The sequence below is a fragment of the Salminus brasiliensis genome, chromosome 6 (assembly GCF_030463535.1).
Source record: "Salminus brasiliensis chromosome 6, fSalBra1.hap2, whole genome shotgun sequence".
NCBI lineage: Eukaryota > Metazoa > Chordata > Actinopteri > Characiformes > Bryconidae > Salminus > Salminus brasiliensis.
The window spans coordinates 37959023-37973301 of NC_132883.1; the positions used below are offsets into that span (position 1 = coordinate 37959023).

The 14279-nt window shown below is 43.8% G+C and overlaps 1 protein-coding gene across 7 annotated transcripts in view; it reads left to right on the forward strand.

Annotated features, from left to right (window-relative positions):
* prdm16 (PR domain containing 16) overlaps positions 1 to 14279 on the forward strand; it is a 248700-nt gene that overhangs the window by 73220 nt on the left and 161201 nt on the right. For all 7 annotated transcript variants that reach the window (XM_072682297.1, XM_072682298.1, XM_072682299.1 and 4 more), the window contains exon 2: positions 5689 to 6038. In XM_072682297.1, the coding sequence (XP_072538398.1) occupies positions 5689 to 6038 (350 nt within the window). The remainder of the gene's footprint in view (positions 1 to 5688; positions 6039 to 14279) is intronic.

Consider the following 14279-nt stretch of genomic DNA (forward strand, 5'->3'; position numbering starts at 1 on the left):
GGAACTCCCCTGGTTTCAATCTGCCCCATGGCACTCACCTCAGCGGCGAGGCAATATTGCTACTTTAAGTGTTGCTTGGAAACAATCCCCGCTGCTTTTACAAGGGGAAACAAGCGCAGGTTTTCTGGAAAGCATATTCGGCAACCTAGCGGACCGTCCCTCGCGCCCCTTTTTCACACACGTTTCTTGCGTCAATGAAAAAGCCCCGGTGCCATGGAAAAGATCACACATTTTTTATCCCCTCCCCTCCTCTCCTCGTATATGCGTGTTTGATTTTTTTACTGCCAGACATCTTTTCTTTTTCTTCGGTTCTAGGTCCAGATCAAATCATCAAAGCTTTGATTAAAGCGCAACAGGTAAAGAGTTCCCCTTTGTGGCTCTAATGACGGCAATAATTCCGTAAGTGGGACCATATTTCTGGATTATTAAGAGCGCGAGCACCACATTGGGCTACATGGCACCTTTGAAAGGCTTTTCGGTCAGCGCTGCTGCTGCTGCTGCCACAACTGTTTTGAAGCTGTTGCTCAAACCTCTGCTCATTTTTCATTTCTGTCATCCGAGCCTCTTTTAACAGACCCAGAGCTGCTTTTCCCCTTATTTGGACATTCTTGTTGGCTTATTTAGAATTTGCTTTGCTTTTTTTTTTTTTGGGGGGGGGGGGGTGGCTCAACACATACCTCTTATCATTGCTCAGTGTTGACATACCATCCTAAAAGAGAAAGGGAGGAAGAACCATTGGACGTGTGTGTTTTTAACTTGAAAATGCAAAAAAAAAAAAGGGGAAGGGTGATTTGAGCTTGTTGTGACTGATTGTGCTGTCTGCAATGCCCCAATCACTGATCACATCAATGGAATTATGTGTACAAATAGCCTCTTATTGGTTGGCCTTTGCGTTCTTCACGCATGCAACCTTTTAACTGTATTTTTCTGCCATGCATTCATTCAAACTTGCCATAAAAGTCCTAAAACAGTGAAATCCTCAGTTTCAATGACCAGCAATTCCTTTATTTCTGACTCCAGTCTGGAGCTTTCCCTCACAAAACTGCACAGAAACGCACCCAAGAAGCCGCAACGCATCGGCTTCTGTTCACGCATTAGTTCTCCAGCTAATTAGCCATGTATACTTTATGGGAATTTGGGCACATTTGGGCTTGTGTTCACATTTAACCCCTTCCGGTTTAATTACCAGTGAATACCTGGGTAAAAGTGCACGTGTGAAGGGGCTTAACAGTTAATTCGCCAGAGAGCGCTTCAGTGCCGCACTGGATCAGACATTTTACTGGCAGTGTGAGTCCCTGGGAAAAGGCAGTTTATTTGACTGCAAGATCCCTTCACTTCACATCCCATTTAGCGCAGGGCATCCGTAAACACGAGAGAACAGGGATGGCTGCAGTCAGACATGCTGAGAGGAAAATACGCTGGTGCGCGTCAAGCTGCGAATACACTGAAATGTGAATGGAGTGGCTTCTCAGACTCGCTGTTCTCATTTTTATTATTTTGACCTTAAACCGCTTAGTCTTTAGATGTCGTATTATTTGTTGTTCATAAAGAAGAATCCCACTAAATTGAATTTATTTATTTTTTTCAGTTCATTGTTGAGAAACCTACCAGCTCGAATTTCGTTACAGCGGTGGTGACATTACCCAGAGGTCACAATGTCTACAATCCAAAAAAAAAACATAATCAACAATAACAAATGACCAGTTAACCAGTTAGCAAGTTTCTTCTGGCTTATACGTGACAGTGGTGAATAGTAGAAAATCAGAAGAGCAAGAGCAAGAGCTCTCTATCATGTAACGTTTAGAGAAATTGCCTGGCTCCCATCGCCACCACTGTGAACAATTCTGACTTGGTGAGCTTCTCTAGAACGCAGTATTTCACATCAGCCACTCTGAAGGACCTGGTTTACGTCTTAACCGCTAAATTATGCAGAGCTTTCTGTATTGTCACTTTTAGAGAAGTTCAGCTCTCTCGATGTCTGCTTCCCATCTCCAAGGCCAATGCTCCAATTCTGATTTGCTATGTTTCTCTCGAACGCAGCGTTTCACATCAACCACTCTGAAGGACTTTGTTTACATCATAACTGTGTAAGAAGCGGTGGAATTGCCCTAGAGAAAAGACCTAAGACTAAGCATCCAGGGCCTACTATAAATAAATGTGGTTACTACGTTGGTGCTATGTGAGGTACAAAGGTACTATGTGAGCTATGAAAGTTAGGAACTAAAGTGGGGGCCCACCTACAGACCCTTAGGCCACTGTCAGTTCAGAGGTATCTAGCTGGTGCTTATATATCTTTATCAATATCTATAACTAAAGCTGTTCCCATTGGCCTAGTGTTCACATATCAGTGAAAATACCAGCGCATTAAGCAGATATTTGAAGCAGACTCTTCTGGCAGTTAAAGCTGTTAAAGACCACCTCAGGAAGGCAGAGGAACTCTGTGTGTGTGTGTGTGTGTGTGTGTGTGTGTGAGCGTAAGTGCTCAAGCATGCGTCAGTATCTCCCCTGTCTTCTGGTGTGGCCCGCAATAACAAAGGCCCCTGTTTTAAAGCGATGCTTTTACGATTTATCAAATAAATCTGATGCCTTCGTGTCGCGGCCCAGGCCGCACAGTAGTTTTCCAGTGGAATAACAAAGCCGAACAAGCGTCTCATTGTGGGCCAAGCTTGGAGGAGAGCAGGACCCCCAAGGTGCGAATTAATGATGGCGGCCCGGTGTAATCAGGATAAATAGTTCAGTATGAGCGAGAGAGAAAACATGGAGAGGCACAGAGGAAGGCACTATCTGTCTCTGGCTTCCCCACCCCTCTACTTAAAAGGCCCCTGGGAGACAGTGCTAACATCGCTAGTCCACGCAGAGACCCTTAGCAAAGCAGCTCAGCCCCCCCCTCCTCCCCGAGTTCAAAATGTCAGCGTTATTTTCTTATTTTGCTTTTCTCAAAAATGTTCTGTTCTTTTCCTTTTTGGCTCGGGATCCGTTCTGAGCAGATCAACACTGTTTTATTTGTACAGGAGCTTCACAGAGCTGAGGGTCAGGCCCCTAATGAGAAAGGAGAGTGGCAAGTAGATTTGTATGTACAGGACAAATGGACAGGACTAGTAATCCTCTACTAGGATTAGTAGAAATAGTACTAATAATTAGAAGAAAACTGCACATAGTGGTAGTGGGAGACAGGGGTTTATGTAGCCCACTGTGCTACATCACTAAGAATGCATGGGCAGGACTCGCTGTAACGCTGCATTCTCCTACCTGTGTAATGTGGTTCAGATGTAAGTCACTCTGGATGAGAGCATCAGCCAAATGCTGGAAATGTCAGTCTGTCTCTGGGCAGCTCCAGATACTGAAGTTGTTAAACAAGAAGGACAAAGTTTACGAGGAAGATTAATCAGAAGCAGGCAAGTCTGAGAAGAATCAGGCCTTCTCCCCTGGTGTTACCATTTCAGAGGTACGAGGGTGTCTCTAAGATTATAAAAAAAAAGTGTGCTGTATGAATGAGTGAAGGTCAAGACTTCAGAATCGCCGCACAGTAGAAAGCGCTGCCGTCTCTCTCCTGCCTGTCCTCTTCCAAGTGGTGTGATATCACCGCATTAAGAACAGGCAAATCTCAGACACATGTTCCTAATGCTCAGCTGTAAGAGCTTGTAAATGGCATTGGGTTTTTTCAGCCCTGCGGTGTCGACGGTTGCCCCATCTCGCACTGTGTTTTTGCACATTACAGTCAGACCTCTTGAATATACGTGATTTACATCACTGGCTTATATGTGTGTGTTTCTGCAGGCCACTTTAACTGGAGTATTTAATAGATTTTCCTACCCTGTCTTTGCTTGTTGAAAATTCTACTTGACGGGTCAGATGCCAAATAGAAGGAAGGAGGAGGTGGTGTGGTGTGGTGCAGAGGGGTGGAGGGGCGGTGGGGGCGAGGGGATGGTGTTGGGGGGGGTGGAGGGGGAGAAAAAAGTTTTAATGGTTTTGAAAACACTTTTGATTCTTGCAAACACCACCAGATAGGCTGCGGCTGTAAAACTTTAATTGATCTGTGAAACGGGGAAGCTACTACTGGGCCACATGTTCTTCAGTTAATTGCCTGGCTGGTCTGAGGCTCCAGTGAAGTCTGATCATTAAAGAAATTGGGAAAACGTTTCTTCGCCCTCAAAATCGCAGGATGACGCAGGATCTGTTTTAAAAGCGTTTGTGTTCCCTTTTTTTTACTGGCCTCTTTTTATAAGATAAATTTCCTGGATCTCTCAGGATTGTTGGGTTCGAGAGGCTCTGTCACCAGTGTTCATATTTCACATTTACATCTACAGTTCCATCCGTCAGTTCATTCCCAGACCTGGGTTTTTTCTCTCTCTCTCTCTCTCTTTTTTTATGAGTGAGAATCCACAGGGAACTGTACGAGTATTTGGTCTAATAGAACACATTGCATTTTTGGTTCTATCAGCTCAGTTCGCCAAGGTTTCCCAGAGCGATGTTGGAAAAAAATAAATTCTTGCTCGCTTCACTGTACTTGCGTCACGCTACTTTCCTCTTGTTTACAGCAGCGTTTGTCTGTGTGTGAAATTGACCAGAAAAGCTTGAAAGAGTGAAAATCGCGCACCTAACTGGTTCACCTTAGTCATGCTAAGGAATGACTGCATCCCCCCCCCCCCCCCCGTTTCACAGCTTGGTTTATGTTGCTTACAAGTAAATAGCATTTCAATTTGAAAGGAAACAGTTTGGAGCCATAAAGTTGTGTTCTTGGCAGTGCTCACAGGGGGCTGAGTCTGGCTGATTGGAAGCACTCCTGGCGTAATTGCGGCCTAGTTAGCCCTGATTGCTGGTCCTGTGTTTGGATAGCAAACTGCAGTGGTGCTTCTACAAATTACACTGAGTCCATGCGTGTGCGGTGGCATGGTTGTTGTCATGGAGACTAGGGAAAGTGGCTATTGCCTTGCATTAACCCCCCATACCCCCCCCCCTGCACCTCGTTCCCCCCTACAAAAAAGTAATGTAGCAATTGCATGCATATACTGTGAAGACAAGCGCCGTCCTTATCCTCTACAATGAATTATTGAATCTTTTGAATATCTGAATCTTTTGATTTTGCTCCTTTCTTATGTTTGCGTCACTGATATCTGCAGGACAGCCCTAGAAGGAAGGCCTTGGGTATCACATCTGCACAGCTCCTGCTCTTAGTCGACAGCCTCTTACCGTCTTTAACCACAACGGCTAAGCACCACAATTACTCTGTCAGGCGTGGAATGACAATAAACATAGGTGACTATGGGAGAGGTTGAGGATGGCTGGCGATGGCGTCAGACCGCAGGGTCATTGGGTCTTATTATCTGTAAGATGATCGGACAGGAAATGGTAGAGGCTGTGAGTGAATGGAACAAACCCAGCAGCAGTCTCGTTAGGCTGGAGCGGTCTGGAATGGCGTGGTAACCGAGAGTCATTTCAAAGGGCTCAGGTTTTCCATCTTTAGAGGGTGAAGAAGGCCAGTTGAGATACGACCCCACAAGCATCTGTCTGGTGACTAGAGTGGGGGAAGTGGTGTTGAAAGTAACTGATGTTTGGCGCAGTGATGTGATGACCCTCGGTTTGCCAGTGATACCAGTACTTTGACGCCAATGAGGCGAGAAATTGCAAATAATCTAAAATATCCAAGCTGACCATAGCCTGACCCACCTGTTTTATTTATTGTTTCAGATGACAGCGAGGCAGTAGAAAGCATGTACGACACAGAGCTCAACCCTGCGGCAGGCGAGAGCGCCGAAGAGGAGACGGAAGACAGCATCATGTCCCCGATCGCTGTTGGGCCTGCCTCCCCCCAGCCCAATAACGAGGACTTCACCCCGAAAGAGGGCTCACCCTACGAGGTGCCTGTCTACATTCCTGACGACATTCCTATCCCCTCCAACCTGGAGCTGCGCGAGTCCTCCGTCCCTGGAGCCGGCCTAGGAATCTGGGCCAGAACCAAAATCGGGATGGGTGAGCGTTTCGGACCATACAATGGACTGCAGAGTGCCACGGTCAAAGAAACCACTTATGGATGGGAGGTAGGTTCCGAAGAGTGCACCACAATTTAAAAGTTTGGACTTACTGTTCAAAAGTTTGGAATCACCATTTTTGCATGTAGAAATATGGGAGTTATAAATGATGCTATGGACTCTAAAAAGCTTGTACTTGGTTGTAAAGCGATCAAATTATTTGTGGAAAGCTGTACAAATGAAAAAATGTTACATGTAAGAATAAGAAAGAGTCTGGCAGTCATTCCATGATCACTGAGAAAGCTGTAAAGCATTGAGAATGAAGTTAAAGCAGCATTATGTGAGAACTGGTACTATTTGCTGTTGGACCCCCCCTTTAGTTGGGGAGCATATTTCACTTTTACACCACTCCCGTAAATACAAATCACTATGGATTAATACACCCTCCTTTTTGGGCAGCAACAAAAGTGCATTTGTTGACCAGCAGAAAGATAAAGAACCGGCATCGGAAGTAAAGAAATTATGTGGAGTAATATTACAGCACTTTACATAATCTCACGCAGGGTTACATAGATCTCATGCACGCTTCACCGGAGTTACATAGTTGTAGCCGGTGTGCCAAGCCCAAAGTGGCAATGGCAGATACACCATCCTCCCTATTACCAAGGGAGCATAAGCTTGATTTTACAGCTATTTTTAGGTACAAGTGCTACATAATGTTGCTTAAAATTCAAATAAAAAATTCATTGTTTTAAACGAGGATCTAATCTTGTTTACCTCTCGTTTACCTCAATTCATCTCAGTCTACCTCATATAAATGATTATTGAGTGATTCCAACTTTTGAACAATCTTGATTAGTCATTTTAGATCAAATAAGGCCAAGAAACATTCATACAGCTTCAGCTGTGATGAAGTGTATTCATGGAAACACACAGTAATAAATACAATACATGAGGTGGGAGGGGGGCCTGGGCGGGCACTTCTGGACTGGGCTCTGAGGTAAGTGAATCCTGTAATGATTAGCTCACAGTCTGTGAGCAAGATGGAGCCACAGAAAGCAGTAAAGATACCCGTGCCATGGAGAGGAGGCATGATTGCATGTTAGAACATCCTTTTTTTCTTTTCCCTTTTCAGTCTATTCCTCAGCTTCATTTGATGCCCCTTTTCGAAATCCTGATTACTGAAGATATCAGCTTTTCCCCCTTTATGCAACCGAACGCACTCATTTGGTCACGCCACACGATACTGGGAATGGACGACGTGTAGCATTAGCATGGAGCTGTATTGAACTATTCCTTTTCATTTCAGCATGACATTGAAGGATATTGAAGTTGCTTCAGTAAGCTTGTTAGCGCCCACATGACCAAGACAGAACTAAAGCCCCCTTCTCTAACTGTCTGTATTTTCCTTCTCCATCATACACACTCACACACAGACACACACAAACACACACAGCGGATAGTACGTACAGTGTATCCATTACACTCAGATACTGTAATTATATATTTCCCTGGCAGGCTGTTTTAGTCATGTTCATGGGAACGAGCTCATACTAACCTGAATTTTAAATCAAGCTCGGTAGGGCAGGAAACTAGTACGGGTTTCTGCATACACTGTAAAAAAGGATACCTTGGCAAGTGAAATGCTCTTAAATCTATAGGCAATATACACTGATCAGCCATAACATTAAAACCACCTGCCTAGTATTGTGTAGGTCCCTCTCATTCCGTCAGCCTTTAAGGCATGTGCTCCACCAGACCAGCACAGCCAGCAGTTTCTGTGGGTTCGGACCAGACAAGCTATGCACACTAGTGAGCCTTGAGATCTAATATCACTGCTGCCGGTTCACCGGTTGTCCATCTTTGGGCCCTGCATACCAGGAACACCCCACAAGACCTGCCTGATGTTTTAGAGATGCTCTGACCCAGTCATCTAGTCATCTGGCCATCACAAATTGTCACTAGATGCTTACACTTTTTACTACTTCTAACACTTGAACTTAAACAACTGACCAATGTTCATTTGCTGCCTAATATGTAGATCTCATTCCTTTACATGGGCCCATGAGGTAATCAGGGTTATTCACTTCATCTGATAGTGTTTTTTAATGCTATGGCTTTACAGTGTGTCTGTTATTTGTCATTACGTGATTGCGGTAACTCTATTATACAATTATTTCATTGATTTAAGGTTAATTTATTTGTGAGTATTGAAACTATCTCAATGGCAGATAATTATTTCTATAAATAAATACAGTTCTTAAATATAAAATATAAATATAGTCCATTTCTAACATTTCACATCATGAGACTGTCGTGAGAATGTTTAACTTATTTCTGTATATTGTATATATATATATTTTTAGAAGGGATACATTATGATATCAGAATCATATCAGTATCATCATTATTATGAACTGATACAGTAACTGTCTTTTTTATTGTACTGCTTTTGTATAGAAGTAATCTTTATTAGCTAATTTGTTACCTTTTATTATTATTAATATTTCCTCTGTATAATGTAATATAGACATATGTCATTGTCTGAATTTCTAGACACAATTTTATGCATTTATCTACTGGAATGATCTAATTCTAGATCGAATTCCAAGGCATTACAGATAGTTTAGTTTGCTTTAAGAAGTAATGATTAAAACAATAGAAAAAGTAAAAAAGTGTGTCCAATATTATTATATTATAATATAATAATAATAATAATAATATATGAAATGTTATAATGTTATTACAAAATTTTTATAAGAAGCAATATTCAATGTTTTCACTAATTTAAAATGATGTACAGTTCTTCTGTAATACAGCCCCTAGTTAGGTAAGTGTTATGTCTAAAATACATAATCCCACCTCATTTCGTCATCTTAAAAAGGGACAGGTGTGCGCACAAACCTGTCGGCGCTGCTCTTCCCTCCAGATTATTCCAGACAGATTGTTCCTCTTCTCTTACCATGCGTGATTCCTCTCCTTTCCTCTTCCCCCATTCTGCATTCATCCGCCGAGATTATTCTCAGTGATACATATGACATTTAGTAGGCACACGCTGTGAGCAGTCTCCTTTTTTATTATTATTATTATTTTTTTCCTTAGTACGGGTTCATATTTTGACTAGACTCTCGACACGCCCAGGGCTTGACTCCAAAAGCTACACTCTCCCTCTAAGGCCGCGCTGGCTTGGAATCGCCGCTAATGGTGCTCATCAGGATCCGGCCCCAGGAAAAAGCCTGTCTGTGTGTGTCTGCCTGACACAATGCTCAGATTTCAGCCGCCAATTTATGCGCTCAAGTACTTTCGCTTTACTTTTTATAAGGAGCACTCTCAAGGCTCCACTTGACAGCGTAACGATTGACGAGGAGCACATCTACGAGATCCTGCCCGCATTCGTGCACACACACACACACAGATACACGTATGCACACACACACACACACATACACACACTTGCTGAAGACCACAGAGACATCTGTTGGACCATCTGTGACAAACCATCTATAAAAGTGATACTCGCCGGCAGCTGCCGGAAACTGGGCGAGGACACTGTGTAAAATCCTGTCACCTCATTTTATGAGACACACTCGAATTTTTAAGTCTGTTATTTAGCATTTTTGTGCTCCTTTCTTCCAAGAGTTTATGGAAGCTGTGCGGTAGCCTTCCATAAAAGCTCATCTCTGTAACAGCTACAGTAACACTGGGTGTTGTGTTTTAGGAAGACCTTCAGTGCCTCAGAAGGTTAGGATGTTAGTGACAGGCTAATACACTAGTCATAATACTGACACGATCGTCACATATAAAGATTATAGCTACAAGCAAACACTCTAGTTATGATACCGACGTGGAACAACAACAACTGCAACAGCCACAAAACAACCATCCAGAAAAGTCTCTCGGCTTCTTTCTGAAACATCCCGTCTGCCTCCGTCGCTGGCTTTGGCCAGAGGGGCCAGAGCTCTTATCGGGGATAGTCATAACAGTCAGGCATGGATAGCCATCACCGGACTCCCAGAGGAGCCGGACTGGACTACGTCAGCGCGCTGCCCCTGCACAAAGACAAATAGACAGTGTGGAGAGAGGAGTGGGGCTAACAGCACAGGGTCAGAGGTGTTAATAGAACTGGATTACAGCAGAGCCACAGCGGGCCCAGCACAGACAGACAGATACTTGCACAGTGAGAAGAGCTGGTGTTGGGTTGCGCTGCAGGGAGAGTTGTAGTTGTAATGAATTTGGAATAGGATGAGGAGAACTCTGTAGATTTGTGATTTTGCTTTAGTTTCTTGTCTGCCGATGCTAATGTGGCTCAGTGTCTGTGTGAATATCACTATAATAGCACTCACCAGAGGGAGATCTGAGCACTGAAGCCAAGCTGTATGTAAGCACGAAACACACCATGCATGAGATGACCAGATCATTGACCCTTTGACCCTGAGAGTAGAGCTGTTCCTGCTGCTATTTAAACACCCATCAAGTACAACATTTAAACCGAAGGCTGTGCTTAATAGTGTCTCAAACTGATGCGCTAGCCCCAAGTTAACACACTAGCCACAAGCTAACTCTCTAATCACGATACCCACGCAACCCACAAGTTAATATATTAGCCACAAGCTAAAACTCCAACCGCAATACTGACACGCTAGCCACAAGCTTAGACACTAGTTATTATGTTATTATAACTTATGTTATAAGTTATTATGCTAGACACATACTAACACACTAGCCATGAACTAACACTCTGGTCACAATACTGACACGCTAGCCACAAGCTTAGACACTAGTTATTATGTTATTATAACTTATGTTATAAGTTATTATGCTAGACACATACTAACACACTAGCCATGAACTAACACTCTGGTCACAATACTGACACACTAGCCGCAAGTTGATATTTTGGCCACAAGCTTAGACACTAGCCACAATACTGACACGCTAGCCACAAGCTTAGACACTAGCCACAATACTGACTTGCTAGGCACAAGCTAAAATTCTAGCCACAATACTGTCTTGCATGCCACACGTTAAACTGTTAACCACAAGCTAAAATTCTAGCCACAATACTGTCTTGCATGCCACACGTTAAACTGTTAGCCACAAGCTAAAATTCTAGCCACAATACTGTCTTGCATGCCACACGTTAAACTGTTAGCCACAAGCTAAAATTCTAGCCACAATACTGGCTTGCTTGCCACACGTTAAACTGTTAGCCACAAGCTAAAATTCTAGCCACAATACTGGCTTGCTTGCCACAAGGTAATGTGCTAGACACAAGCTAAAACACTAGCCATGAACCAACACTCTAGCCACAATACTGACACGCTAGCCACAAGCTTAGACACTAGCCACAACAATGACTTGCTAGCCACAGGCTAAAATTCTAGCCACAATACCGGCTTGCTAGCCACAAGTTAATGTGCTAGACCCAAGCTAAAACACTAGCCACTAACTAACATCTAACCACAATACTGACACGCTAGCCACAAGTGGATATTCTAGCCACAACAATGACTTGCTAGCCACAAGCTAAAATTCTAGCCACAATAGTGGCTTGCGAGCCACACGTTAAACTGTTAGCCACAAGCTAAAATTCTAGCCACAATACTGGCTTGCTAGCCACAAGTTATTATGCTAGACACATACTAACACACTAGCCATGAACTAACACTCTGGTCACAATACTGACACACTAGTCGCAAGTTGATATTTTGGCCACAAGCTAAAACACTAGCCACAATACTGACTTGCTAGCCACAAGCTAAAATTATGACCACGCTACTGGCTTGATAGCCACAAGTTATAAAATATGCTAGACCCAAGTTAACACACTAGCCACAAACTAACACTCTAGTCAAATTGAGCCAAATAGCCAAATATTAAATACATCATTAAACAGTCAAATTATAATATCATTTCTTTTCTACTTATGAAATAAATATGGTTTTCGATTGGAGGTTCAGAACTGTGATTTTCTGGATTTTTGGTTTACAGTGGTTTCTTTTTTGTCCTTAGCCAAGTGTACACAAATCCATTTATGCAAACACGCTTGTTACAGAGTTTGTCTTCTTTTGAGGTGTGTGTGTGTGTGTGTGAGTGTGTGTGTGTTTCCGTACTGCACACCAGAACACAGGTGTGGGTTAATGAGCGTGGGCTGCTGCTGCAGGTGGAGCAGGAGGACGACGGCGCTTTCCTCCATCCGTCCCCCAGGCTCTGCCTCTGTCCCGACTGAAGAGGTGTTAACTCAGATTCATTTCAGCAAGACGGACAGCTCAATCTGCGGCACGCTCAGCCCCGGGGGCTTCTGCACAGCCCCTCTCCCTGCAGAGCGCCTTCGCCAGCCAACAAGAGACAGAGCGCGTCTATTTAAAAGCCATTATGCTTCCCTTTATCACAACATAATATAACACTGGCCCCTGCCACAGACTGTTTCAATCAGGCCTGTTCTTCAGTCTCCTAGAAGGGCCCCAAGAGGAAGGGCTGTAGCCGGTGGCCTTGTCGGTTTAGGGACCCTATAGCACGACGCTCTATTATGAGCAGGCAGATTGGCGCTGGATACGGTATTGACAGAAGCGTTGCGGGATGTCGAGTGGACTGACATCACCTGATGCTGACAGTCAACTTTGAAATACTGTCACATAGCCTCCGTGGGGGACTGCTGTTACTGGATGTGTCTATCTAGCATCAGATGCTGTCTGATATATCTAGAGGGGGCTCTATAATGGATGTGTGTATGTGTGTGTGTGTGTACTATCCCTTTATCCTGAGACAATGTCAGTTCGGGAATGTGTTTGGTGACTGGGTGGTTCGCAATGACAGAATGGGATCTTTGTATTAGGCACCCTCTTTCCATTTGCCACTGACTGAGACTTGTCCTGAGCTTAGCCGGGACCGGAGCGGTAACAGCAATAGCACTCTTGGCATTTTAGGAGGCCAAGCTATGTGCTCTCTTTAGATGCATGGAATTCTGATTGGATGTTTTGAGGAGACATGGACTCGAGGCTTGCATACACTGTAGTTTTTTTTTCAGATTTGTTGAATTTACAAGGACAATGGGATCCATCATTATCAAGAACATATTTGGGATTTTTTTTCATTCTTGGGATGGTAGTTTTAAAAGCTATAACCAATTTGGTTGCATATATAAAATTACCTAATATGCTGGTCCATTTTAGAGGTGTCTGGAATGATGATTGGAGATGATTCTAGGCCTACTAATAGAACACCGAAGGCCTTTAGACCTTCAGTCCCACCCATATGATCACCTATTCAGTGTACAGCAGCTTGTCCCACCCCTTCACGTCACATTGTAGTGATAATAAGTGTTGATACTAAAAGCAGTCTAAAGTAGCGTAACTATGGCAAAAGCTCTTCTTCCTGTGCTCTTCCTGACTCCCAGGAAGCAAATGTATCATTGCAGAATTTGAAAGGAGTAGCAGATGTTATGACTGCTTTTGAAATGAAATACAAGAAAGATGCAGCTTATGGGCGGTTACATTTCTCAAACAGACTGTTGTGAGTCGAAGCAAACCATCTGATATCCATAGCCCAGCTCAATCGTCTCCATTTTGGTCGCGGCCCACATGGTAGCAATGGCCTCGCTGTGATTAGGCTTGTTTTTAGTGGTAATCTAATTTAGAGTGCGAGCGTACCAGAGGCGGTGCCACTGTTACTTCTTTATTCAACCCATTTCACCGGGGCAGTCAGATAGAGGCTCTTTTATTCATCACGCTCGCGTTCGCCAGTGAAACAAAGGAGCCAATGTATCAGGGTGAATCAGCGGGGACTCTCGATGTGAACAAGCTCTGCAGTGGCATTTCTTCAAAAGCCAGATTAATGGTGTGTACACACACCATGCCCTCAGAGTGTGACGAGGCATGGCGGAGTTTTGATTTAAAGCTTCTCTCACCTCGTGGATGACTCTTGCCGTCATCGTTCGTAAGCGCTCGCCTACCCATCCCTGAACCCTGCTTTGGTAGATTAATTACATTGCTCGAATTCAGATCATGGCAAATCTCACAGCATGTAAGATTAGACGCTTAGCAGTTTTCTGTAGCAGTTTTAGCAGAACTCTAGTGCACAGTCATACAGGCCAACTACGGAACGGGTAAGGCTGCCAGAGCCTAGCCTCTCAGATGGGCGTCCTATAGATACATGTTTGCTGTGCAGAAAGTGGCACCATCCCTTTCTCGATATGTGATGACTGTGGTCATTGCGATTGCTGCTTTTCTGTTTGTTGGGTGCGTTTCCCTGGCTCTTCTACCGGATATTCCTCCAGTTGCCAGATATGTTTTGTTTGACCTTTGCGATTGA